General features: G+C 46.6%; 1 protein-coding gene across 12 annotated transcripts in view; it reads left to right on the forward strand.

Moving 5' to 3' along the window:
- SEC16B (SEC16 homolog B, endoplasmic reticulum export factor) overlaps nt 1-27,029 on the forward strand; it is a 55,401-nt gene that overhangs the window by 23,723 nt on the left and 4,649 nt on the right. For 7 of the 12 annotated variants that reach the window (XM_045452792.1, XM_045452796.1, XM_045452793.1 and 4 more), the window contains 14 exons: nt 117-178; nt 1,477-1,612; nt 2,081-2,311; nt 7,914-8,011; nt 9,920-10,001; nt 14,004-14,121; nt 15,323-15,434; nt 17,332-17,437; nt 19,067-19,207; nt 20,250-20,387; nt 21,382-21,454; nt 22,758-23,057; nt 23,795-23,859; nt 26,850-27,002. In XM_045452792.1, the coding sequence (XP_045308748.1) occupies nt 117-178; nt 1,477-1,612; nt 2,081-2,311; nt 7,914-8,011; nt 9,920-10,001; nt 14,004-14,121; nt 15,323-15,434; nt 17,332-17,437; nt 19,067-19,207; nt 20,250-20,387; nt 21,382-21,454; nt 22,758-23,057; nt 23,795-23,859; nt 26,850-27,002 (1,815 nt within the window). The remainder of the gene's footprint in view (nt 1-116; nt 179-1,476; nt 1,613-2,080; nt 2,312-7,913; nt 8,012-9,919; nt 10,002-14,003; nt 14,122-15,322; nt 15,435-17,331; nt 17,438-19,066; nt 19,208-20,249; nt 20,388-21,381; nt 21,455-22,757; nt 23,058-23,794; nt 23,860-26,849; nt 27,003-27,029) is intronic. The other 5 variants (XM_045452801.1, XM_045452800.1, XM_045452798.1 and 2 more) reach the window with 5 other exon arrangements.

The following is a 27,029-nucleotide window of genomic DNA, read 5'->3' on the forward strand; positions in this document are numbered from 1 at the left end:
CAAGACACTGAGCCACAGCCCAGGGCCATAGCCATGGGTTCTGATATTGGACTTGACTGACAGGGGCTTTGAGTGGATATAGTCTGGGACACCAAATATGATTTTTTTTGTTCCAGATTATTCTTAGTGACTCTGAAGAACAAGAAGAGATGAGGACTTTCTCAGGACCCCTGATCAGGTAAGTTATCTTATGAGCTGCCAAGTAGGGCTTTTGAACTTACAAAATCTGCCTGCCCAGATCAGCACTTGGGGGATTTGTTCTTGGCTTCCTTAAAAGAAAATGTCTATCCCCCTTGGAGTAGAATACTCTGTGCAACAAGATTGAGACAAATGTGGCCTGGGCCATTTTGACAAACAATTTGCTAGCTGAAGGGCAGAAAGAAAAATTAAGATTAAAAATCTGAAAACAGTTCTGTTTTGCAGGAGCTACGTGGTAGGAGGTTTTAACATTCTCTGCACTTAACAGGTACTGGCAGAAAAGTGGAGCACAGCCTGGGAAATCATAGACAAGTGGATCACAGTGGAAAAAAAAATTCTTGCCTTTTTCTAGAGAGGACTAGCATAGTCTGTGTTGTTATTGGACAGTGTGCAAGTCTGCCCTCTGCAGGACTGAGCTAGAACTGCTTTTAAATCCTTAGTCAAGTTTCTGATAAATATTTAGGGCACTCTGGTGGAGAGAGTCCTGGCTGGAGTCAAGAGGAGCTGGGTCCTTGGCCCACGCATCCTACTAACTAGAGGTCTCAGGGCAGACAGATCAGCTAGTCTTCTTTGAGCCTTAGTTTTCTCTTTCGGAAATGATGTAACACTGGTTGTGCCTACTTTAAGTGGTGGCTTTGAAACGCAAGTGAGATAATGCATATGGAAGCCCTTTATGTATCATCATCGCTATTCTATAAACTTATCCTGAAGCTTTCCCCTCCAAGAAAAGCCCATAGTATTTTGACGGTTCCTTCAAGTAAAAGTGAGTGTCAAATCTATTTCTTACACACAGGTATACAGATGGGGGATAGAACGTTGAGCTGGCTGTGTGGACACTGGGGGTGCTGGTCCCAATTTGATTGATTTTATTTGAATGACCTGGAGCAAATAACATTGCCCATTTATTGAGCACTTAACATACGTTGTTAATTCCTTTTATATGGAGGTAGTTTTATAAGGTGAGACGTGGCAGGCTAGATTTAAACGCAAGGTGGTCTGCCTCCAAAGTCTGTGCCCTTGCCTGCTACCCTGGGCAGGGTACCCTGTGGGTCTCAGTTTCCTCATCTGTAAAATGGGGAGGGTGTGTGAGAGAATTTCTGAAGTCCCTTTCTGTTCATCAAGGAAACTACGGACTCAGTACCCCAGCCCTGGGTTGTCAGGCTTCTATCTCAGTCCCCCCACCCTCTGCTAGCACCTTCCCTCTGTACAAGGAGGCTGCAGTGCTGTGAGGTGAAAGAGTCTGCCCCTCACCCTTTGCTCCCTGAAATCTCTCCATAGGGAAGATGTACACAAGGTGGACATCATGACATTTTGCCAGCAGAAAGCAGCTCAGAGCCGAAAATCTGAGACACAGAGGAGCAGAGACTCAGCTCTACTGTGGCAGTTGTTGGTTCTCCTTTGTCGACAGAATGGGGTAAATTATTATCACTCCGACGGGTGAGCAGGTGCAGGCCGGATTGAAATTTAAGTCTTTCAGGGATAGAGAGGATTCGGCTTATGACATGATTATAAAAGATAATGTTAAAGAAGCAACAAATGGCCCTAAGTGGGAAAAAATTGCTCAGATGTCAACGCAGTTTGCTAAAGATGGTCTTTTCTCTGCCCTTCTCCCTGGCCTGGGGTTACTGTACCAACCACATAACACAACTGTAAGAGTGGGCCTATTTCTGGTAATCTTGGTGGCTCCTGACAGGCAGAAAATCACCATGAGAGAGTGAAGCTGAAGTGTGAAATACAATAGTCCAAGAAAGGGCTGTCTTGTGTTTGGAAGTTGACCTCCTCATGAAGACGGCAGGTGCTCTGGTGCCCTCCTTCTTCAGCAGGGGCTGCCGGCCCGAGGACAATAGGATTCTCCCTCAGGATGACCCTCTTTGCCTCGCAGTCCATGGTGGGATCTGACATCGCGGAGCTGCTGATGCAAGACTGTAAGAAGCTGGAGAAGTACAAGAGGCAGCCGCCAGTGGCCAACCTCATCAACCTGACCGACGAGGACTGGCCAGTGCTGAGCTCAGGGACCCCGAACCTGCTCACCGGGGAGATTCCCCCCAGCGTGGAGACGCCTGCACAGATCGTAGAGAAATTCACTAAACTGCTCTACTACGGCAGGAAGAAGGCAGGTGTGGCCCTTCCATGCTTGTTTTTAAAAAGTAACTACGCCCCCATCACTCACCCCTCCTCCAATTATAGGAGTAATTTATACTCATTTTATAGCACCTAAGAAGCTCAGAAAGGTGCAAAGAAAAAAATTATATAGGCTTACCATTAAAAGCTAACATCTGGGGGCGCCTGGGTGGCTCAGTTGGTTAAGTGGTCGACTTCGGCTCAGGTCATGATCTCACAGGTCATGAGTTCAAGCCCCACATCTGGCTGTCTGCTCTCAGCACAGAGCCTGCTTTGGATCCTCTGTCCCCCTCTCTCCCTGCCCCTCCCTTGCTCTCTCTCAAAAGTAAATAAATATTAAAAAAAAAAAATCTGTTAACATCTTGATATACTTAATTCTAGCATTTTTCTATGCACATATATTAAAGATAGAATTAAATTACATATGCATTATTTCTACTTTTTCAGTTAAGATTATATGGTGTAATATTCCCATGGTATTAAAACGTACCATTTTAACAAATGGACAATATTCTATGATATGAATTTTAAATATTTTATTGATCTAATTCACTGTTTTTGAATATATAGGCTATTTATAATTTTGTCACCCATTATAAATTACACAATTTGAACATCTTGTTATATAAATCTTTGGATTATCTTCTTATTTTTTTAGGATAGATTCCTAGAATGGAACTATAAGTTAAAGGGTACGCACTTTTAAAAGCTTCTTCACATATACACTAAATTGGTTTCCGGAAAGTCTGTTTATAAACGTTATCCTCACCAGCTATATCTCAGGTATGCCTCCCAATATTGAATACTTTAATTCAACAGATGAAGAGATGCCTTGTTTTTTTGATATGTAAATTAGATGATTTTTATTCTTATGTTATTTATTCAAAAAATTTAATTGAGGTATACGTGACAAAATTGCAAGATATTTAAAGTGCACAATGTGATGATTTGATGTACAAATACATCGTAAAAGGATTTTCCCCATGGAGTGAATAACATTAATCACCTCATATACTTACCTATTTTTTTATGCCTTGTTTAATTTTGAAGCTGAACTCACATTTTATAGAAGTCTTAAAGAGAGTTTAAATACTGGAATATATAATTGAAATCAATTTGAATCACTATGATTCAAAACTCAAAAGATAAAAGGCATGTAAGAGAAGAGATGATGCCCCCACCCTCTCAGCCTGTCTCTAAAACAGGCTGTCTCTAAAATATCCAGAGATGTTTTCTGCATGTAAGATTATGTTCTCCTTTTGTTCCTTATAGCTTACCGTATATTATTTCTTTTTTTAATATTTTAGTTTAAAAAATAAAAAAATAAAGATTTTATTTTAAGTAATCTCTACTCCCAGCATGGGGCTCAAACTTAACAATCCTGAGATCGAGTCAAACACTCTAGTGACTGAACCAGCCAGGCGCTCCCATATACCATTTCTTCACCTTCCTTTTTCCATTTAACAAAATATCCTAGAAAACACTCTATAACATGGTTGCAGTTGTTTTCTGTAAAAGGACAGACAGTAAGTATATTAGGTTTTGCAGGCCATGGGGTCTCTGTTGCCACTACTCATATCTGCTACTGTCTGATAAAAGCAGCCACAGACAATATGTAAATGAATGGGTGTGGCTGTGCTTTATTTATATACATAGACATTTGAGTTATACATAATTTTCATGTGTAATGAGGTGTTATCCTTTTTTTTAAGTTTATCTTCAGAGAGAGAGAGAGAGAGAGAGAGAGAGGGCACATGGGGGAGGGGCAGAGAGAGAGGGAGAGGAAGAGAATCATAAGCAGGCTCTGTGCTAACGGGGGGCGGGGCGGGGGGCTCAACTTACCAACCGTGAGATCATGACCTGATCCGAAATCAAGAATCTGACGCTTAACTGACTGAGCCATCCAAGTGCCCCAGTGTTATCATTTCTTTAATTTTTTACCAATCATTTAAAAATGTGAAAAGTTATTCTTAGTTTGTGGGCTGTACCAAAATGGGCAGTGGGCTGAATTTGGCCTTCAGGCCACATTTTTCTGAACCCTGTTCTTTATAATATATAAATGTCTTCCTCCTTATTTTTATGGCTGCATAGATTTCTAAAGATAAATCATAATTTATTTAATAAAACCCTGATAGATTGACAGATTATTAACAGTCTTTTGCTACTACAAATAGCACTGTGATAAGGACCAATGTCATTTGCCGTGAAGGAGAATACACATATGATTTCTAGAATAGCTTCTGGAAATGGAAGTGTTGAGTCAAAGGGTACATGGCTGGAAATTTTGAGAAATATCAACAAATTGCCTTTTTTAGAGGTTGTACCAATTACTCAATGAACAATATATGAGAGTTCCTGTTTCCCTACTCTTACCAATTTAGTGTTTCCAAGCTTTTCATATGTGCCAATCTGAAAGGTTAAAAAAAAAAAAAAAAAAAAAAAAAAAAAAAAAAAATATATATATATATATATATATATATATAATTTAGTGGAGTTGTTCCTTTTCTCTTGTTATAAATGAAGTTGAATATCTTTTAATCTGTGAATTAAAATTTTTAAAAATATTTTGGAGAGAGAGAGAGAGAGTGTGCACGTGCGCGTGAGTGGGGGAGGGGCAGAGAGAGAGGGAGACACAGAATCTGAAGCAAGCTCCAGGTTCTGAGCTGTCAGCACAGACCCTGATGGGGGGCCCAAACCCATGAACTGTGAGATCATGACCTGAGCTGAAGTCGGACGCTTAACCGCTTAACTGACTGAGCCACCCAGGTGCTCCTAATCTGTGAATTATTTTGTCATGGATCTTCTACATTGTTCTGTTGGGTGTTTGATCTCTATTTATTGATTTGTAAGAGCTCTTTACTTTTTAAGGACTTTCTGTACGAAATTACTTTTGTGGGCTATTTAGAAAGGCTTTCCTACTTTAAAACTAATTTATGAAAATAAGGTTCAAATACTTTTGTGACTTCACCTTTACATTTGAATCTTTAATCTCTGTTTATCTGTATATGATGTTATATTTTATTTTATTTTTTTCCAAAATTTTATTTAAATTCTAGTCAGTTAGCATTCAGTGTAATATTGGCTTCAGGAGTAAACCCAGTAATTCATCACTTATACATATAACACCCTGCATTCATGTGATATTATATTTTAAATGAGTGGTAGACATGATAGTCAGTGAAAATCAGTGGGATCATATGATAACCATCCCCCTGTTCACTATATAGTAGGGACCCGGAGTTTCACAATTTATTTATTCGGTAAACATTTGTCAAACAGTCACAACTTCTAAGGCATTGAATCCAGTGGGGGAATACAGAAATAAATCAATAAAAATCTCTTTCCTTAAGAAAGATTAAGTAATGACCATAGCAATAACAATAACAAAAGCAAATATTTATTTATTTATTTATCATTATTATTTGTTCATGTTTATTCATTTTTGAGAGAGACAGAGTGTGAATGGGGGAGGGGCAGAAAGAGAGGGAGACACAGAATCCGAAGCAGGCTCCAGCTCTGAGCTGTCAGCACAGATCCCAACGCGGGGCTCAAACCCACAAACCGCGAGATTGTGACCTGAGCCGAAGTCGGAGACTTAACTGACTGAGCCACCCAGGCGCCCCAAAAGCAAGTATTTAAAAAATACTTTCTATGTACCAGGCACTTACTTAACATCTTACATGCATTGTCTCATTTATCTTCATAGAAGCCCTGTGGGTTAGGTTCTACTCTTGTTTTATGTACTGACAAATGAGGAGAGTTAGTAAGTAATAAAACCAGGGTTCAGATCTAGGCAGCCTGATGTCTGAACTTGGGCTTCTGACCATCCACTGCACCACCTGCCATACCTATAGCCCCAGAGGTGAGCAGGGGATAGAAGGAGTACTCTGGGGGCTCAGAGTGGTTCATGAGGAACTGGAGACCACCATGTCTTTAAAACCTTTATTAATATTGACTGGGGTCTCATTTCTGGCACTGTGTCAGATTAATATCCTCAATGTAAGTTCTCAGTTCACTTATTCCTAAATTATATTTTTGGAGATGCAAATTTTTGAGCAAAGTGGTGATTCCCAACCAATTATTAGTAATTCCTTTAAAAAAATACTGTTGTGGGGGCACCTGGTGGCTCAGTAGGTTGAGTATCTGACTTCAGCTCAGGTCATGGTCTCACGGTTTGTGAGTTCGAGTCCCGTATTGGGTGAGCTCGAGCCCTCCTTTGGGATTCTCTGTCTCGCCTTCTCTCTCCCTCTCTCTGCCCCTGTGGGATTCTCTCTCTTTCCCTCTACCCCTTGCTCACGCACACTTTCTCTCTCTCAAAAATAAATTGAAAAAATAGAAAAGCTATATTTATAAAAAAAAATACTGTTGTGAATTAATTTAACCTATGTAAAGAGTAACTCAGGGTCATTTTTGCTTGTAGTGGACGTGAAGTTGAATTTCCTAATGGTGGTTGTTTAAATTTGTTCTCTCCCTTTTCAAATAAGATAGCATGGGAGATGTCAGGATGATCAAGGAAATTTGTGCTTGGAAGTGGAGTTACCTCATTAGTGACTTCCTGTCCAAAAAATCGCATTATTTGAGGGCACTAAAGAAATTATTAATACCAGGTCAAAACCTCAAATATATAATTCTGAAAATTGAATGAAAAGATGAGTGTGAGTGTGTGTGTGTGTGTTAAAACTTACAGCCTCTAACCCATCTCACCAAGTTAACGGTGTCATTAATTTGGCATATGAAGTTGATAGATAACAAGCACTTGATAGTTAACAAGCAATTAGTTATAATATTAGGTGGGGCAGGTCAACTGCTATGCAAACTGGCTCAAACATGGTTGCAGCTACTTTCTATTCATGTGGGCATCCTGGGCAGGTGAGCAGAACGGTGGGTCAGCCCTTCTTCCCGGAATAGTTCAAGGCATGTAGGAGGCTGTACCATCTGAGCATATAGTCTATATGGAATGAGAAGCCATCTTCATTCCAGCCAGCCAGATGGGGAAAAGGGCATGGGGGACCGGGCACAGGACTTCTATGCACCAGATCTGGATGCAATATAACCATTTCTGTTGCCATTGTAAAGCCTGGAACTCAGTCACTTCTAGGTGCATGGGAGGCGGGAAAATGCGGTGCAGTTCTTTGCCCAGGAAGGGGACAACGGCTTTTGGTGGGGAGCTAACAGTCTCTGCCACAGTTGTTAAAAAAGAAACCATTCCTGTAACACGCCCCCATGAATGTCATCTTGCTACCTGTACTTTGAGACTCAGTCCTGGGGGTGCGGTGCTTCTCTCGTGTTCGGTGCTTAGGTTCGTAAAAGTATCATGTGACTTCTGCTAAAGAGCTAAGGCTGACTGGAAGCTACGTTTGAGGGGCAGGTGATGAAATAGCAGAATGTATTTGATAAAGTGAAGGCTGGAGAAGGGACATCTTAGAGAGAAATAGGCACCCGCTCTTCCTTTGTCCCTCTCACAGATGAGGCTCCGAGCCTTCCTGGGAGCCCAGCTTGTACAGCTCAAGGGCAGCAGTACCCAACCATCGACATTTGTTGTTTGTGGGAAGGTGAATAGGGCCATGCTGACTGTGCCGTGCTTTTGTTTTCAGGAAGCCTTGGAGTGGGCCATGAAGAACCACTTGTGGGGCCACGCTTTGTTCCTCGCCAGCAAGATGGACCCAAGGACCTACAGCTGGGTTATGAGTGGGTGAGCAGGCCACTGGCAAAGAAGACCTAAGGAGCAGAGAGCAGAGAGAGGCCCGCCAAGGGAGGGAGTGTTGGGAGGCAAATGCAGGATGTGCTGGGAAGCCCCACGCACCAAGCATCCTTCCAGTTTTTCTCTTCTGACCTGGACCTAGCATATCGCTTCTCCAGATTCTTACAACCTAGACACGGACACATTCTTTCTACCTGCTATGTTAAATATTCAGTTTAGTAATATTTCTCAGGGTCTGAGTTTCCAAAAATTGCATGGGTTTCTGCAATCCGGTAGTTCTCTTTGGGAGGGGCCGTTCTAGATAGTTCCATCAGTGAGGGAATAGGTGACCACTTAGGGTTAACTGACAGAGCTTTGGGTCTGAGAGTTAGTAGCTGTCTACCACTGAGTCTTGCAGTGGGGGATGTGGGCGCTGAGAGGAAGGTCGGGATATGGGGGAGCAGGAGCTGTGCTAGGAACAGGCTTTATAGGACAGGGGATTACAAGCAGAAGTCTTCATCTAGGGCAGGGGACATGACGAGACTGAAGGAATGTGTTTAGTCAGAGATCATGCCAGCACACCGAGACCGGGAAGAATGCCCAAACCAGGATGAGACAGGAATGGAGGCTGACCACATAGCCAGGAGTTTGGAATAAGGGGAATTAAATGGGGGGGAGGGGTGCTGGAGAAGGGTTCCTGAGTAAGCCCCTCCAGCTGCAGCCAGATCTGTGGGTTGGCAGGGATAGACATGTGGTAGGGGTGGGGAGGGCCGGGGGGCCCTCCCATAAGGGGCAGGCTTGGATCAGACCGTGAGAAGGATGTTCCCTCAAAATGTTCATCTTCCTGTGTTAGTCGAAGCTGTGAAGCTGTGAACCTCTTAGCTTGACTTAAGTTTAAATTGGCCATAAATTGGCTGCCGGGCAGATGGCTGAGAAGATGGTACCTCCCTTCAAGGCTGCCACACTACCCTTCTCCACCACGGCCTCCGCGGAGTCTCTCTTCTACTCTAACCCTCAGTCTTCCCAGGGACTGGTAACACCTCTGTGCACTTCATTATGTTTAGGATGGTAAGGAACCCTGGAGTTTTATTATGATAAGCGCTCTGAGCTCCCGAGGCAAGGGTACTATTAAATAAAAGACCGCGTTCTTCCCCCGTCCTATAAAGCCTGTTCTGAGGGACGATTTTCCTCTGGGTTTTGGAAATGAACATCCCACAATCCCACATTGTAGCATACATCTCTGCGACAGATTTTTGCCTTGGGCCATTGATTTTTGATGGGGCCCAGTGAATTGTGAAAAATATCTCTTACTGAGTATGCTTAAATCTCAAATCAGCTCTAGAGCTTATTAGATCCTTGTTAAGCATATCCCACGGTTTGTCATCAGGAAGATCATTTCTGGTCCCTGTTCTACGCCTCTTTGGTTACTGAAAATGGCTATTTAGTGCATGTGAGTAAAAGACCCAGGCTAGTCACGAGCCAGAAAACCAGCCCTGGAGGCTGTGGGTGTGGCACGAGGGGAACTGCTTCAGGGGACTAGAAGTTGAGGGTGACTGGGTAGGAGGGGCCCGCACAGAAGATGTTTGGGTTAACTGCTGGGGCTCTCTAGGGATCTCTGAGATGTGGGGCATTTCTGTAACAAAGAAGACCTATAGAAATGGTTACTGGAGAGTTGGGGCATCAGTGCCAAAGTGCAGAAAATACCCCCCAACAGAGAGCCCCGTCTGTGGTGGAATGAAGATCCTGCCGATCCCCCCAAAGTGGGAGCCAAGCAGAGGCGCGGCAGAAAAGCAAAGAGAAGTTCATGTTCCGAAAGAAGCTGCTGAAGTCAAACAGAGATCTACGGGGGGTTTGCCCCGCTGGCAATGGGTCAAAGGCTCTCTCGGCTTGGTCCCCCCTAACGGTCGTCTCTCTCTGCAGCTTTACCAGCACGCTGGCGTCCAATGACCCACTGCAGACCCTCTTCCAGTTCATGTCGGGAAGGATCCCACAGGCAGCCACGGTATTCTTTGTGACAGACCTCCTTCAATACCCCAGTGTCCTAAGGGTTTTGGGGGGTGGGGTGGGGACAGCTCAGGAACGAGGTGATGACTTTAAAGATTAAAAATAAGTGGTAATTGCACCTGGCCCAATTCATTCATATGATTTCATTTAATATACAGAGGAAGGAATTCCTACCCCCGTTTTACAGAGGTGGGAACTAAGGTGCAAAGGTGTCATATGACCATAGATCACTGAGCGAGGAGCAGTGGAGCCAGGATTGGCTCCGTCTGTCTGATTCCAAAAACCTTGTCATTTTCACAATACCATAGCTGCCTGCTCAGTGTGCGTGAATAGCGAGAGAGCCAGACTGTCCCTAGGCTTCCTGCAGTAAGGCCACCGTTCTTTCCCCCCCCTGCACATCCATCCTGCAAAGTTGGACATATTTGGTCTTACATGCTGTCTAGAGTTGGAGATGGCTCAAGTCTGAGGCCAGCTTGATAGTTCCCTGTGAAAGTATCTTTTTTCCCCAAAGTATCCTTCTTTACCTTTGAGGTCTAGTAACTTTACCAGGATGTATTGGTGCTGTCAGGGCAGTTTTGTTTTGTTTTTTTCTTGGGACACAGCATACTGTTTTAATACGTGCATTCATATTTTACCGTTCAAAGAAGTTTTCTTGCGTTATATCCTTCGATATTTGTTTTGTTCCATTATTTTTTTTTTCAGGAATTCCATATGTGCACATTTCATATAGATACGAACTATATACATATACATGTACAGATTATATTCTCTTTAATTAAAATTTCTTTCTTTCTTTCCATCCTTCCTTCCTTTTCTTCTTTTTCTTCTTCCTCCTCTTCTTTTTTTTTTTTTTTTTTTTTTTGCTCTTCTCATTGCCATCCTATGTGTCCCTTCCTGTGTTTCCATATCGATGAAAGAGACACTGTCTCTTAATTTTTGTGCCAGTTTTACCTTGATGTCTCTGATTTTTCTCTCACTTCTTCCCTGAGCTCTGCAGGTCACATTGGCCTCTTCCTGTTGTTCATTGTCTTCTTCCTGAGCTCTTATCACTTAGCATTAGTGATAATGCCCTTGCTTCATAGAAGAAATTGTTTCGTGATTTTACTTAAATTCGTGATGAAATGTTTGGTGATATCTCTTTGTTTTGTGGTAACATTTTTCCAGTGAATGTTCTTTCTACCTTCCATTAGTTTTTCATATTACTTCTTCCTTCCATCTTTACAGTGTATTTGTACAGATTTTGTGCTTGTTCCTTGACAGGAGTTGAGTCTTCCCTGGGCCAGTAGTTTCTGGTAGGTTTGTGCTGGGGAGGGGCCAGGGCCACATTGCAAGCTATCTGGCATTTCCCACACGATCCGGAGTTTTCTGTGGGTATCTGTGTAGCCTTTCCTTCTCCTAAGTCGGCAGAGATGGCTGTGGGATCCTCTCCTTCTGGAATTCTCTCTCTGCTCCCTCCTGCACTCTGTTCAATTTCCACTACCTTTGGCAGCCTTTTCTTATATTTTAAAGTTTGGGTTTTTGCTGTCACCCAGTTTTAATGAAAATGGACTTCACATTTTTGCTTTTCTGTTCTTCTTATTGCTTGGGGACGATTCCTAGAAAGGAAAAGAGATGATGACTTTCATGCCCCATCATCAAACCCACTGGCTATACTGGAACATGGAGTGCTCACAGTTCAGCGGAATGCCACGCACTGCCATGACGGTGCATCACGTCACAAAGCACAATGCAGGAAATTATGTAATCAACGTATGGTCCACTGGGTCTCACTGCAGTGGTAGAGTTAACTAAATGTTCCCTGTGTTTAGGTGAGAAAACCGAGGAGCAGGAGGTGATGTGCCAAGGCGGTATTTGATCTCAGTGTTTGAGAGTGACCTAGCATCTGGCACCCAGGAAAAGGCTGGCTGTTAGTTACTTGGAATGAGTGGAAAAGACACGGCGGCCGGAAAACCCAGATGTAGGCTTCTATCACAAGTTTAACCAGAGCCTGCTCCTTGCTGCTCTGTGAGCTTGGCTTTGTTACCTAATCTCAGAGCCTCAGGTTTTCCTCTTTGTGGGCATTTTGATGCCTAACCAAGAGAGTTATTGTGAAGAGTAAAGGAGAGAGGATATCTGAGCAGATCAACGACCATGCTTGACCCGTTGAAGTTAGTCAGGTGTATGCTCTCTCTTGCACACTCTTTCTCTCCATACGTCTGCTTTACAGTGATTTTTTTCAAATCACCTAGGGAAGAGATAGAAGAATGACTTCTAAATGTTTGTTCTTTTCAGCAAACAAACAGTTTGTTTCTTTTGCGCGTTCCTTTCGTTAGAGCGAGAAAGGGCCTGGCTTATGCGGGGATAATAATAGTACCCAATGCGTGTGACCGTTCTAGGAGAAACGCCTAGCAGTGGGTATGGTTCACGGTCAGAGTGCAGTGAGTAAGAACTGCTCTTCTTGTGATTTATCATCATCATCACCCTCGTTCACACTGCATCGCCCAGATAAACAAAGAGTAACTATAAAATGGAGTTGGATAAAGCATCTTTTTTTCCTGGGGATAACTACAAAGACCAAATAATTAGGGATTGTTTTGACTTCCAAATCTTAGCTATTACTATCGATCTCTTGCTCTACCCATTCCAACAACAAACTGGAAGATGGACTGGTCTACAAATCACCTCCTTCCTTTTGCTGGGCTTCCGTGTGTGTGTGTGTGTGTGTGTGTGTGTGTACATCTGTGTATATGCACCTATGTATAATTTATAAAGGGCAAACAAACTAAGTGCAAAGCACTATGCTATGTGCTTTACCTAGCTATCTTATTTCATTATCAACAATAACTTATGTAGAATATAACTCATATTATGATCTCCACTTAGATGAGGAAAAAAGGTTTTGAGAAACGTGCTCAAGGTCACACAGCTAGTAAAAAGGCGGGATGCCAGTTGAATCCAGGGCCTGGGTTGTTTCTGTGATGTTCTATTGCTTCTTTATAGATATTTCCTGTCCTAAAATTCCCCTTCATTCCGGAGAAGGGAAGCCCAAGCCCCACCATTTGTGTGGGGCATTTCCCCACTTCCAGGGTTCTGTGTGCACCCTGCTGCCCCCTGGTGGAGCTCTGCTGCCCCTGCATTGTCACCAGAGGGAGCGGGCAGAGCCCTCAGCTGGGAGCAAGATGAACCGGGACTGGGTGCGGGGCTGGGCCACTTGGCCTGCTTTTCTCCAGCCATAGGAATTCAACTTAATAGGGTTGTGAAAATTAACTGAGGTCATGTGTGTGAAAGGCCTTTGTAAAACCAGAAAACACAAGCCATTTGGTAAGGTATTAAGGGGCCTAGGGTTGCCCTGACTTCTAACAGGCTAATGTAGATTCTTCATATGAGCCAAGGATGTTTGGTCTTCCTTCTCCCACTGAAACATCAGGGTTTGTTTTGTTTTCTTTTTCTGGATTTGTCCCTAGCTGTTGGGGTCAGGGGTACCAGGAAGAAATTTGAAAATCAGTAAGTGATCAAAAGTGTCATTTTATTTACCTATCGCCTGAGGTTCCTACGAATGCATGTATGCGTCCGTGTCTGTCTGCCTGCCCATCCTTCCTGCAGTCTTGTCTTTTTGTTTGTTTGTTTGTTTGTTTGTTTGTTTTAAGTTTACTTATTTATTTATTTTGAGAGAGAGAGCAGAGGAGGGGCAGAGAGAGAGAGAGAGAGGGAGAGAGAATCCCAAGCAGGCTCTGCCCTGTGAGTGCAGAACCCAAGCAGGGCTTGAACTCATGAACTGTGAGATCATGACCTGAGCTGAAGTCAGGAGTCAGATGCTTAACCGACTGAGCCACCCAGGAGCCCCAAGTCTTGCTTTTTAAAAGGAGATCTGGAAATCAGTGACTGGCAGCAATGCAGGTGGCGGAAGCCGGCCTTCCCCGAACTCCTCGAAACCAGGAGACAGACAACAACGTTCTTCATCCACGTTGTGGCCCGTGATCCTTCAGCCAGTAAATCTTCCATTTTGTCTGCTGCCTTCCAGTGCTGTGGGGACAAGCAGTGGGGAGACTGGAGGCCTCACTTGGCCGTGATTCTGTCAAATCAGAGTGGGGACCTGGAGCTGCATCAGCGCACAATTGTCACCATGGGGGACACTCTGGGTAAGCAGAAGCCAGCCCTGCCCCCTCCTCTCCTCTAGGCTGTGTCCAGGCCACTTTACACATCTATCCTTAGGCTTTTAGGTTCTGTGCAGGGCCTGCGTCTGTGCCTCAGGCTTTCCTCTGACCCAGGGGCCTCAGTGTTTAGGGGTTGGAAACTCCAGAGAAAGGAGTGTCGTTCTTGTCTCTCCGTTTCCCAGATTTTCTGCTGCAATGCAGTCCAGGCCCCTGAGACTCGGGCTGGGCTGCTGCAGAGGCTCCCCTCAGCAGCTGGTTTTCTATCCCTGGTCAGATTCCCCCCAGGATGGAGCTAACACACAGGGAACCCCGCCTCTTGTTATGGTTAGCCGCACGGCGACCCAGCTCAACCAGATAGGAACTTCTATTTTTGCCTGAACTACCCTGAGTAATTGCGTAGGCTTTACCTTTATTATCTCTCAGTGAACGTTGCCTTATAAACACTTAGGGGTTACAGAATGTTCCAGACCGGAGGTTCTCAAATTTGGTCAAGGGGCTGAATGCCTAGAAATCATGATACTCTTTGTTAACTTTGTGAAATATTGCTCTGTTAAACGGAAAAGAGCGATGTGCAAGGTAGCACCAAGTCAGACGGCAGGTGGGTCAGCGGCCGATGGTTAGAAAGGGAGGCGGGTTTTGTTTAGTCCTTCCTGGGCACCTGGCCTTGTGCTGAGTACGTCACCTACTTGAATTAATTCAATTTTGAGGTAATGGAAAATGTATGGGAGAACATTCTGAAAATGGGAACAGGCTGGTCATTATTGGTAGTTTTTATGAGCCCTGCGAAAAGTTTTCTATTGTTTGATTTTAGCAGAGGAAGCATTAGTGCCCCCAAGGAGTCTAATTTAAAAACAGCTACTTCTTTGCTCAGGTGTAGGCATCTGCTCTCTTTTCACCCTCAGGAAGGACTTAAAATGCTTAGAAAATTCCTAATCACGAATATACTAGGAAAACACAAATCAGTGATGTATTCTGGCTGAAAAGAATTGAAATGTAATGTCCGAAGCCAAAAATGCTGGTGGGAGGGGACAGTGTGGTTTAGGGCCAGCGACTCTGGCCTTCCCTCCCCCGAGGATTCTCCCCTCGGACCCCGAGCCCCCTCTGCCATCTCTCTCCCACCCACCCCGATGGTGGGTCCCCACACAGCCATGTTCCGTAACTGGGCCTTGCTCTCCTCCTCCTGCAGCTGGGAAGGGGCTGGTGGAGGCAGCCCACTTCTGCTACCTCGTGGCTCACGTGCCCTTCGGCCACTACACCGTGAAGACAGATCATCTGGCCTTGCTTGGCAGTAGCCACAGGTAGGGTCTCCTGGGGGAAAGGGAACGGGAAGGACGGTTTCCAGGGAATTGTTTGAGGGAGGCCTTGTTGGGTCTCATGGCTCTACTTTCCATTTTCTTGTATGCATTTCACCTACTGCTGCTCCCCTCCTCTGGGGCTGTTCTGCACAGATCTGGGCAGGGAGGTGTGCCCGGTGGGAGCCGCATCACACCTCCAGGGGGCCTCAGGCCCCAGCCCTGCTCCCCAAAACTGCGTGTGGGTCTTTGAGGTGTATTGCCCCCTTCTGACCACTTGGTGGCGCCCTGGCTCCATGACCAGACATCATCTCTTAAGAACTGTCAGTGCGATCGATCGGGGTGGCTTGAGGTTCTGTATTAGGCAGCCCTGGGCTTGTCTCAGAGTCAGCACTGGGCAGAATTGGAAATTGCAAGAAGTTTATGTTTACTCCTTACACCCCTACACTGACGGTGCACAAGCTACTCAAAGTCCAGCCTGTTACTTATTCTTTGTTGGCCATAACGTTAGTGTTTTCACACAGAAGGATCTTTTTTTTTTTTTAAGTTTATTTATTTATTTTGAGAGAGACAGAGTGCGAGTGGGGGAGGGGCAGAGAGAAAGGGAGCGTCTCAAGCAGGCTCCGCACCATCAACGCAGAGCCCGATGCAAGGCTCGAACTCACAGAACTGCGAGATCATGACCTGAGTTGAAATAAGAGTTGGACGCTTAACCAGCTGAGCCTCCCAGACTCCCCTTCACACGGAAGGATCTTAATAAGCCTGTAGACAATGAGTAAATGGACAAAAAAGATCGATCGGTTTGCTTCCCAGCAGTTCTCCATGTTCTGGATCTCTCTTCCCCGCCCCCCCCCCCAACTTAACATACCCTAAACTTTTACATTGTGCCAGTCATTTTATTTGCACTATTTCCTTTAATCAGTACAAATTTATCCTATGAATAAAGTATATGTTTAATCTTAACTTTATACAGGAGGGAAACCAAGGCACAGAGAAGTTAACTTATCTAAGATAGCACAGCTAGTGTGCAGCCACGTTGGACTTGGAATCCAGGCTGTGAGGCTGTGAAGTCCTTTCAACTGTTGCGCAAAATTGCCTACCTCTGTGGAAATGTACAGCCGTGGCCAGCTTTCTCTGGGTCGTGATCTCTGACAGCATATAGTGGGCTTGTCAGAGAAGACCACCTGTGCCAAATGTGACAATACATGTGCACGGGTTAATTCGTCTCCCTCCTATGTTTATATGGTACAAGGACATTTCTGGAGATAACCTGTGGTGATCGAGATTAAGAAGCACGCCAAGCCGTCAGGGCCCGTGGAGGGGTCTGGTAGCCTCTGGGATCACATTTGGCCAGCCCACTTCCTCATTGCCTCATTGGCTGAATGAACACCCAGCATAGGGACTGTCCTTTGATTTTTGGCTCAGCTGTTGTCCCCATTCTTGGCCGTGCCTTCTTTTCTGGGTGCTCTCGAGAGCACCCTCTTATGCTGTTTTGCTGGGGCCAGGAGTGGCCTTGCATAGATGCACGTTCTAGGCCTTCAGCGTTCTAAGGTGAGCTCTCAGCATGTTAAAGAGCAGCGCCTAGTGCCCTTCTGAGGAGGAGGAAGGTCAGTTTGCCTTAGGTGACCCTCCAGCAAAGAAGGTGGAGGACCCCCCTTTCTGCACTTCTGGTGCAGGGCTCTGCTCTGTTCCTTCCCCAGCCCCAAGAAGGAGAAAGAGGAGGCAAAACATTCACTCCGGAGGCCCCCAGTCTCTTTCCCGTCTTGGAGTCGCCCCAGGGATCAGCCCAGGGCAGGAACTCTATCTACCTTGTTCGGATGCAGCTGGTGCTTGTCTACTAGGATTTAAGTTCCTCCCTCCCAATCCCCCCTCAATTTCTTTTATTGTTATTCCCTGACTGTAGTCAAGAGTTTTTGAAATTTGCAACAACTGAGGCTATCCAGAGGACGGAAATCTTCGAGTATTGTCAGATGCTGGGCCGCCCCAAATCCTTCATCCCTTCTTTCCAGGTAACTGAACCCACCCGAGGGCACCGCCTTAGCTGCGTCACGTGGCCGCGAGCAGCTGGGTTTCCAGAGTTGCTGTTTGGCACAGGGTAGCTGGGCGAAGTCATCTACAGCACTTTTCCTCGTTAGCTTGAGCGTGGGAAGAGTTAGGATTTCTTTCTAGGTCCCCTAAAAGTCTGCATTTCAAGATACGAAAGCAAATCAACGCAGCAGCCCCTGTTGCTGGAGGCTCCTGCCTTGCCCCGGAACAAATGGAAATTGGCCCGCGTCCTGTCGCACCTGCTCCGCAGCAAGTGCCGCTCTCCGCTCTCTGCAAACAGCTCTCCCTTCTCCTCCTCCCCTCTGGCCATGCGGCCTGTGTGTGTGTGGGGTGTGGGGGGGGGGGAGCGGGAAGGCCCAGCCCAGGGGGGGTTTGCCCAGCCTGCTCCCTCCTTCCGACGTGCTCCTTCCATCTCTTTGAATCTCCTAGCTGCGCAAGTTCCTTCCCGCTCCGTCCCTGCCCTCGCCCTTCTGTCTTCCCCTCGGGGCTTCCGCTGGGCCGGGGCAAGGGCCCTGCCGGTTCTCCTCTTCTCAGCTTCTCTGCTTGAGGACCTCATGTCACACCTCCAATTCATCGGGACTCCTTCAGTGCGCCTGGCAACACAACACACACACGCACACTCACAGCCCACAACACAAAAGGCACAAAAATGCTCGAAAATGACGGCCTTCGTGTATAGCAGCTTCCTTCATTGTTTTACCGAAGACTCTCCCTCCCCAGCAAAGCTGAGCAGATGAGCTCCTTTGGGAACAGGTCTCTCTTCTCTCTCTCTCTCTCTTCTTTGGTCATCCCACCTTTCAGTCACCTTTGGGCAGACAGGAAGGAAGTTAGCTTTAGCGAGTGTGTTCTATGTGCCAGCAGGGCGCTATTGTGCTTTGAGTTATTATTTCTAACCCCGCGAGGTGGGCATGACTCCCTTCCTTTTGCCAAACGGGAAACTGAAGACAGGAGTCACATGCTGTGGGCTCCTAGCTCTTGCCTGCCATTTGTTCTAAGAACTTTACATGGATTGTCTCATTTAATCTTTACAACAACCAAGGGGTGAACAGTATTATCCCCGTGCTGTAGTGAGGAAACTGAGGCATAGGGAGGTGTGGCAACCAGCGCAATGTGGCACACCCAGTGTAGAGCTGGGATTTGAAGTTGGGCCTGTCTCATTTCCAAACCCTCATGGGCTCTACCTTGCTGTGCCCCTCATGCTTCTGTAAATAGCTGTCTGCCTGCGTCAGAGTCATTTCTTCTTCTTTCCTGTGTCTCCCCTGGTGCCTGGTCCTATGCTCCACAAATGCCAGGCTTTCCAGATTACGTGGGCTTGCTTATCAGAAGTAACTAGTCTGGTGCATTCCCGTGGTGATTCGGTCTCCAGAGACTGAACTGATGTGACTCCCATCCCTTTCTCAGCAATGTGTGACCTGCAGGCTGGATTTGCAACTGTGCCCCTAGGCAGACAGAGTAAACCAAATGGCACGAGGCCCTCCTTGATATTTTGGATGGCAGAGTTAGCTGAAGCTGGCGGTCAGCTGACTTATCTACATGTCTCTCCTTCTATCCTGCCCGGATGGACTAGTCACTGGCCCCGCTCCTCTCCACAGGTGTATAAGCTCCTTTATGCTTCCCGTCTGGCAGATTATGGCCTTGCGTCCCCGGCCTTGCATTACTGCGAAGCCATTGGCACGGCCCTCCTTAGCCAAGGAGAGAGCGATCACCCTGTGCTATTAGTGGAACTCATCAAGGTGAGTTTCTCAAAGGGTTCTCTGCAGGTGTTTTATCTTCGGTGTTCAGAGAAAGCTATTGTGAAAGCAGCTTAGACTCCACAGCCCATCTCCTTTGAACATGCTGGAAATTGGAGCCCATGGCTGTCTTTGACCACATACGCATGCCCAGGCATGATAAGCAGAGTCCTGACACCACACAAAGAAGCAGGCAGTGGGCGGGGGTTGGTGGGATGGGGGGGGGGGGGGGGTGGCTGGAAAGCAGGCGTGTGCTGTGCCAGGAATTTATTCTTGCATCCGCTTTTCTGGGACAGTAAAACCACATGTTCCGGTCAGCCGTTCTAATTATAAATGCTGGACTTAGAGTATATATTTTAGTGATTAAAACAGGAAATGAGCCTTATTAAAATGCTTTTAAATGCATGGAATACTTTATCACATGTGGGGTACGTTTAAAAACGACAACATAACATATCAACGTTTAGTTCCAGGGGAAGAAAATGATCGGGCAAATAGTGCCAATTAATTGAAGAAAAATCCATTAGCTGGAGAGTAAAAAGACAGCCTGTTGTCAATTTTTGCTTTGCTTTAGACAAGGTCCAACTGTTGGATTCAGCAGCCAACAAAATCTGTGGTGCTGAGCCCCCTGCCCCTGAAAAATGTAGGGCGCTCGGGGACTCAAAATGGAGGTGCTGTCCCCGCCCCATGGAATTCTGGGATTGGAATTAGCATTTTAGCCACAGTCCAGGTGATTCCTAGGAGCACCCAAGTGCAGTACTTGAGAAGCAGTACTAGAGGAGACGACTTTGCAGAGACACAAAGCTGGGTAACAGTTTCTTCTTATATTTTATTGCATATCTAACACCAAGATGGGTTAATTATTTATGTTGCAGTTTCAGGAAGGTATCTGCTGGATTTGCTAATCAATTATTCTTGGTAATCTAATTTGCAAGGGAGTTAAGACTGTCTTTCTCCTATTCCCCTGTTGCCTCTTTCCCCATCATCTATGTCTGCTTTTCCCTCTCTTACCTTCGCCCCTGACCCGGCTGGGAACCGGGCACAGCTAGCGGAGAAACTGAAGCTGTCAGATCCCTTGGTTGTAGACAGACGCAGAGACCGGGACCTGGAGCCAGACTGGCTGGTGCAGCTTCGGAGGCGGCTCAAGGAGCTGGCGGTGAGTGGGGTTAGAGCCCGGACGGTGGTGAGACCTCTGTTTCTCTCTCCGCTCCCCTGGAACAGAGCACTGACCTTGGCAAGTCCCCGACCCCACGGAGGGCATGAAGTCCCCCATCCGTGAGACACAGGTTGACCCGGGAGGGGGTGGCGCTCAGCCCCCCAGCTGTTGCCTGTCCCTCGGGCAGAGATGGTCTCCTGGGTTTGCCTGTGAGGCCCTGGGGCCCTCTTGCCAATCACCCTTGTCTTTAGTCCTAGAAGCTACGTTTATGAGCATTAAAGCTTTCATCCCTCTGTTAGGAACAATGGATCACAGTGGACTCGTGTCACTTTCATGTAATGTAGGGCAATTGCTTAAAAGATTTCCGGACCTTTCCTTTTTGTTCTGACAACTGCAGAAGCTGCTGGTAGTAATTGTACCAGTAATTCGAACAGGGCTGCCTCCATTTTCTTTCTTCCAATCTCTATAACGACGGGAGAGGGTGGATTTTTCAAGGCACACGCAGCCCTGACTCCCATGGGCTGCACGCACGGGGCCCTGGGGCCCTTCCCGTTGCCCCTTCTGTGGGGAGATGCTGGGAGATGCTGGTCTCCTGGTCCCTGCCTGCTCTGAGCACACCCAGGAGAGATGCAGGGCTGAGGCCTTGCCCTTGCCCCTCCCCCACCAGCCCTCAGCATCCGGTCCAGATTCTCATACCTCGTCACTCCCTCTGAAGTTTCTTTTTGACTTAATTTTTATTTTTTTATTTAAAAATTTTTTAAAAATATTTATTTTTGAGAGACAGAGAGTGAGCAGGGGAGGGGCAGAGAGAGAGAGAGGGAGACACAGTATTTGAAATAGGCTCCAGTCTCTGCTGTCAGCACAGAGCCCAATGCGGGGCTCAAACTCACAAACCTGAGCCAAAGTTGGACGTTTAACGGACTGAACCACCCAGGAGCCCCTTGACTTAATTTTAAACCATTGTTCCCTGTTCTTGCTTTTCTTTGTGTAGTTTAAAAAGATTTTACTTTGTGTTTAATAGCAGAAGGTCACAGGAGACACTGGGGATCTCTGTCCTGCTCACTCAGATGCTTCTGGAGTCGGAGGAACAACAGGTACCCGTGCTGATGACCTGAGTGCAAATGGCTGACTCTCTGGGCCTGATCGTAGAGATAACAGAACTTAGAAAATATTCACCTGGCCCTTCCTGGGGGGTACTTCCTTGCCTGTACAAATCTGACCTTGTCCCCACAGCTCTGTCTGGCCACAGCCATCCTGACACTTCTAAGTTCCCACATGTTTAGAGTTTCTGCCTCACATTCAGGTTTTAATATTCACCATGTTGTATCGTGATCTCGTTGTTTCACCTGCCTCCATACCTTCTCCCCAGCTGATGAGTTTCTTGAGGCCAGAGAGGGTGGATTGTCTGTGTTTCATGTAGGTGTTGGAAACAGGAAGATTTTTTTGAGCTTTCAGTTTTGATTTTTGAGCTAACGATTGCTATAGACATGTGACAAATGTTTCAAAATGTTGCCAGCACATCCCTCCTTTCCCCTCAGGATGCCCCTGAGTGCTGGGTCCAGCCAGCATTATTACCCCCAGCTAGCTCTGGGCCCTTTCCCCAAGTGACCACAGCCCTCCGCCCTGTGGTGGGGTCAGGACAGGGTGTCATCTCTTGATTTCCAGCCGTTTCCCACCCGCGGGCGTCTTCCTCACGGAGGATGAGCTGGGGGAAGGCGAGGAAAGCGGGCCCTGCTTTCTGTTTCTCAGCTTTGCTGCTGTATTCCAGCACCTTCCAGGCAGAGGCCTGGAGGGGAACCAGGCCAGGGCTTCTTGAGTGCTGCTTCCGCCGGCAAGCAGCCCTGTCCCTTGTCACCCAATTGAGCATGTGGGTCAGCAGCCCCACTGGCCCCGTGACCATCAGCCAGTCATCCACACCACAGCCCATCTCATTAGCAAAGTGGGAGAGCCGGAAGGAATCCCACCACACTCGCTTCCGGGACCGATGCTCTGGTTCATTTCTGTGGTTCTGATTTGGGTTTTAATGGAAACTTTCTAAGCTTCGAACACCCAAGTCCATTAGGAAATCCTTAAAGGAGAAAGTTTACCCCCAAATAAAAAAGTGTGCAGTGAAACAAGGAAGGTAATTTCTATCCTCCTGATGTGCTGGTTCAAGGCTCAGAGATCATACAAGGCAGTGGGGGAAATAATTTTGTAAACTCTAAGTCACAAGCAGTGACAGGTGTTACAATCACTGCTGTGTTGTATTTGTCATCACGTTAATGGCAGCCGCATCAAGCGGCCTGTCCTTGTGACTGCTTTCCAAAGAGGACATGGCAGGAATGGCCCTGGTGTGATGGGTCCACGCTAATGTCACATTGCAGGTCTCAGTCCTTCTTCTTTGCCCTATGTCCTTAGGAAACACTTTCTACCATGATCTTTTAGGACGTCAGAGCCACTCAGAAGCCCTTGGGGACCGCAGAGCCTTGTGGCCAACACCGGAGCAGATGGGGCCAGGCCAGCCCAGCTCACAACACCCCATTCCCCACCAGCCCAGTTCCTGTCCAGCAGGAGGAGGTGTGGGGCAGATGGGGGTCCCCGTGCCTCTTTACTCGGTTCCTGAGGTCTGTCTGCCAGAGACTGGTGGCTGTATGGCTGTGACAGGCCCTCCTGGAGGAGAAGCCTGGGAAGAAACCCAGCAGATATATCCACCTCTTGGTAAGACCTGCCGGCCAGGCTGGAAGCCTGGGGTGAGGAGTGTCGAAGGGGAGGAAGCAGATGATGGAGGTGGGCGGGGTCAGAGGTGGGGTGAGAGCTGATCAAGCCCTGAAGGGTGGGTGTGCACCTGACTGAGGGCCTGCTCTGTGGTAGCCCTGGGGCTGGGACTCTGCGTGCCTCCGAGGGCTTGCCCTTCCATTGCAGCCTGCCTCTCCACTGGACAAGCATAGTGAGGCTCACAGCGGTCACTCCTGCCCTCCCCTTGGATGCAGAGTTCCTAAGAGAGAGGCTGCAGGGTGGAGAAGGGAGGAAAATGCCACTTGCACCCAAGTGTGGTGAGCAGTGCTGAGTCACCAAGCGAATGCTGGCAGCCAGACAGGGGGATTACATCGTAGACCTTCTAAGATAAGGTCCTGTCCAAAACAGGAGACTCAAATGGAGGGGAAGGTCAGGGAGGAACCCTGTGAGCTAGCTCCACGTGACCCAGGTTTCCAGGATTCCTAAGGAACAGCCTTGGTTCAGGGTAGAGGTCAGGTGACCAGCATGTCCTGGGGCAGCTGGAAGAGGGTTGTGCCCGTGGATTCACATTTATGCGATCCAATTGGTTTGGACTGGATAGGCTGGGACCTCCAGCTGCTTTGCAGTTAGAAAAGCCGACAGTAGCCACGTTCCTTCTTCAGATTAGATGGGAAAAGCACAAGTTCACATCACTATGTTTGTGTTTTGTGCCATAACAGAGAATATAGTATCTCAAGGAAGTTTCCAGCATCCAGATGGTCAAAAGGCTGTTTCCAAACCCCAGGTGAGAGGACAAACACGGCAGATGCTGACGCCTACCTCCTCTAATGCTTCTAATGCTTCAGGGTTTTTCCATTTGCCCAGATTTCTTAGCCATGTGCAAACTCCTTCTTCTGCCTGGCCCCAGCTCTCCCTTCCACAATGCAACTTGTTTCTTGCTATACCAAATCCTAGCGGTGGCAAGGAGGGCCGTGTTCTTGTTTCTGTTCAATCCTGCCGACCGGTGTCCATGGGGGGAGGGGTGGCAGGGCTGAGTTTAGTTTTGGCCTCTGAGATCTCTGACACCTCCCTCACTGTCCCACCACACACTCACCACGCCCTGCCCTGTCATGGGAGACTCTGATGCTTATTTCTTTAAATTTTTTTTTAATGTTTATTTATTTTTGAGAGGGACAGAGACAGAATGCGAGTGGGGTAGGTTAGGGGCAGAGAGAGAGGGAGACACGGAATCCAAAGCAGGCTCCAGGCTCCGAGCTGTCAGCACAGAGTCCGACGCGGGGCTCAAACTCACAGACTGTGAGATCATGACCTGAGCCGAAGTCGGATGCTCAACGGACTGAGCCACCCAGGCGCCCCTGATGTTTATTGCTTTATTGTAATGTTTACCTTGCTTTTTTCCCCAAGAGGGACCTTTGTCAGCTGTGTCTTTTCTCCTCAGTTAGGCTGGGAGGTCTTGGAGGTGGCCATGTCTAATTGACCATTCTATCTAGCTGTCGAATGTGCCCTTCCCCCAACAATGGCCATTGCTGGTCCCAAACTTAAGATGTTCTTCAGCTTTGCCTGGTTGGAGGCTTACATTGTATACATTTGAGCATATAAGTAGTGGTTATACCTAAAAATGTCTCAAGTAGGTACTTGGCCACAGGACTTAAAAACTTTTATGCTTTACTTTTTTTTTCCTGGCTGAAAAAGTAGTACATCATTGTTACAGAAAACTTGAAAAATAAAGAGAAAGTATCATACAAATAACCAAATATCGCTCATGTGTTCTTAAATGTGTATATGAAGTTTTATTTCCTATTTGTTATTTAATACTATAAAATGAGGTTTTCCATGTCATTCATAAATGATTTTTAAAGTTTTATTTATTTATTTATTTTGAGAGAGAGGGAAAGTATGAGTGAGGGAGGGATTGAGAGAGAGGGAGAGAGAATCTCAAGCAGGCTCCACAATGTCAGCAGAGAGCCTGATGCAGGGCTTGAACTCACGGTTCATGAGACCATAACCTGAGCCAAAATCAAGAGTCGGTTGCTTAACCAACTCAAGCACCCATAAATGATTTTTAATATTGGTATGATAAAGTCCATTGTATGAAAGCACCATCATTCATTGGTTCCTTCGTTCACAAATCCCGAGATCCTGTCGTATCTGTAGCACTATCACAGGGTTGGGGAGACACAGGGAACCAGACAAATCCTACTTTCAGTTTAGTGGAGGTGACTGCAGATGAACGCTGTATGCATAATGGATTTTACCTGAGATGGGGTGTCCAGCAAGGGTACCTCTGGGGAGGCCTGGAGCACAGGTCAGAATGGGGGGCCGACCTGAGCCAGGGAGGTGTCTAGGGAATGATCCTTCAAGGAAGAGGGAGTAGCAAGTCAAATGGGACTCACTTGGTAGGTGAAGGAAGGAGCAAGGGACTCACTGTGTGTAGACAGTGGGGAGCAAGGGGCTGAGAAGCAAGGCCAGGGCAATAGAGGCCAGACCAACAGGGCTTTGTAGGCCACAGGAAGGAGCCCCAAGTTTCGCTCACCACTCCCGCATTGTTAAACATTTCAAGGGTGTGTCTCTTCCTTTTCTTTCTTTCCTCCTCTCTCTCTCACTGCATATTGCCTTCCCTTCCCTTCCCTTCACATATAAAACACAGCGGTGGACATTCTAGTGATGGACGTGTAAGCCTGGTCTATTTCTTGAATTATTCAGTCAGGAGAAATTTCTAGAAGGAGAGGCTGCTCAGGTTGGAATCCTTGCTCTGCCAATTGCTAGCTCTGTGGCCTTAGGTTGCTTAATCTTTCTGTGTCTTAGTTTTCTCCTATATAAATGGGATGATAACAATAGTACCCACCTCGTGGGACAGTTGTAAGGATTAAATGAATCACTTATGTAAAGTGCTTAGAAACAGTATTTACTACACAGTAAATTCTATATTCAGAATTAAAAAATGAAGCTTTTTCTAGATTTGCCAAAGCATTTTCCAAAGGTTGTACCAGTTATGCCTTTTTTTGAATACAAAATGTAAATATAACACAAAGGGACAAACATTATGTGGTTCTACTTACATGAGGTACTTAAAACAAGCAAATTAATGGACAAAAAGAGTAGAGGCTATTAGCGGATTGGGGGAGGAGAGAGTGAGGAGTGTTTAATAGGCACAGAGTTTCTGTTGAGGTTGATCCGATGTTCTGGAAATGGATATTGGTGGTGGTTAGCCAACACTGTGAATGTACTAACATCACTGAATTGTATGCTTAAAAATACTTAAATTGGTAAACTTCATGCTATGTATATTTTACCACGCACACAAATAGAAAGGCGCATGGACACATTTTGCTGCCCTCTGGTGCATTTGTTCACGGTTGATCTTGAGCAAGTCTGCCAGGAATGAGCTCTAGGATGAGTTAGGGCCAATGTATTACAGTCTCTGTCCTCTTGGGTGTGTGGGTCCCCACGGGGGGTTTCCTGTTCTCTTCATCTCCAGCGGTAGCATTCCATATCTTCTGCTCCAGGCCTCGGCATCGTTGTGGAAATCTGATGTGGGGAGGTAGCATATGGCAGCCAAAAGCCCATCCAGTTAGGGATACCATGGGGACTGGGATTGGGCTCTGGCCTTGTCCTAAGACCTTCCGCAAACCATTTCTCAGCCCTGTGTGTCCTCATCAGTCAGGTGTGATCCTGTAAGGCCTGCCTGCCGATGTACTGAGTGGGGCTGGTGATTTGCCTTTGCAGCCTGTCAAGTGCTATGAAAATATTAGTTCTTATCTTCTTTAATTCTAGGTGCCGCTGATTCCCAGATCACGAAACGTTTCTGAGAGTTCCACCGTTTCAGTCAAGGAGGATGAGGAGGAATCCTCCGATGAGGCAGATAAAAAATCCTCCCCAAATCCAGCACAGACGGAAAAGCTAGGAGATGTGAAAGAGAACACAAAGGTGGCGGTCTTGTCCTGTTGCCATCAT

This window comes from Leopardus geoffroyi, chromosome C3 (genome assembly GCF_018350155.1).
Source record: "Leopardus geoffroyi isolate Oge1 chromosome C3, O.geoffroyi_Oge1_pat1.0, whole genome shotgun sequence".
NCBI lineage: Eukaryota > Metazoa > Chordata > Mammalia > Carnivora > Felidae > Leopardus > Leopardus geoffroyi.